General features: G+C 59.8%; 1 protein-coding gene across 1 annotated transcript; it reads right to left on the reverse strand.

Annotated features, from left to right (window-relative positions):
• DQ04_21981000 (hypothetical protein) lies at positions 1–826 on the reverse strand (the record flags this gene model as incomplete). The annotated part of the gene is made up of 1 exon (XM_009318055.1): positions 1–826. A coding segment is annotated over one exon (826 nt), but the record flags the coding sequence as incomplete, so codon positions are not given.
• Positions 827–1,128: the final 302 nt, after the last annotated feature.

Here is a 1,128-nt window from a genome sequence, read left to right on the forward strand (position 1 = left end):
CAGCCACGCGCCCGTCATCGCCGACGTGTCGCACCACGACGAGCTTGCGCAGCGCCGCGTTGGGCACCTTGATAGCGTCCTCCACCGTCGCCCGGTACGGCGCGTCCTGCAGGATCGCCGCGACGTTGTACGAGCCAGCGACGCACGTGCGCATCCAGTGCGGCACCGCGCCGCAGTCGGCGGACGTCTTGCTATGGCGGCTGTCTGTCTTGAGCGCCTTCGCCACGCGCTTCTCCTCCTCCATGAGGTCCGGCAGCAGCGTGCACGGGCTGCCCTCGCACTTGATCTCCGCCACCACCGCCGCAGCGACGTTCATGCGGGGCTGCAGCATGCACACAAGCTTTAGCTTCTCCTTCACCTCGACGTCAAGCTGCTTCTGGAAGGTGGTCACAACCTCCTTCTTCGCCGCAAGCTCCTCCGCCTGCTTCCTCTTCAGCTCATCAAACCGCTCTCGGTTACGTTGCTGCAGGCGCTGCTCCTCCTTCTTGAGGCGGTCCTCGTCACGCTTGTGGACAATCTGCTGGCGAAACATCCGCTCCTGGTGGGTGAAAAGCTCGCGCTCCGACTGCTCTTGCAGCAGCAGCTGGAGAAGGAGGTGCGTCTTCGGCAAGACGCGCAACGCCGGGATTTCCTCACGCTTGCGAAGCACATCCTTGAGCTGCTTCATCGTATCAAAGGAATACTGCGAGCTGCTGGTTGAGCCCAGCTCCGTCAACCGCCCAGTAGCGGAGAAACGACACCCACCGTTCGTCAGCGCCTGTGATGGCCGCTCCTGGGAAACACTGCCGTTTTCGGGCGTCATATTACTGCCGTTGCGCGATTCCATGGAAATGACTGCTGTTGGGGCTTGCGTCTGCTGCTAGGGACGTTGCTTATTCAGTATTGTTAGCTCGTGTGCTTTACCTTTCAGTGGGAAAACAGCGCCAAGGCCCCCCACAGACACAACAAGGAGAGAAGCACAAACCCGCTCATAAAGAACATGCGTGCAACCACGCTTTCAGAGAAGGCGCAATACGCCACCACAACGAACTGCAAACCACCACCCCGAAAGAAGAACAAAAAACACGGCTATATTAGCCGCCGAATACTACATATCCCGCACGGTCACACCCGCAAGTATAACCCCAC

The sequence above is a fragment of the Trypanosoma grayi genome, assembly GCF_000691245.1.
Source record: "Trypanosoma grayi strain ANR4 Tgr_2198_V1, whole genome shotgun sequence".
NCBI classification, from domain to species: domain Eukaryota; phylum Euglenozoa; class Kinetoplastea; order Trypanosomatida; family Trypanosomatidae; genus Trypanosoma; species Trypanosoma grayi.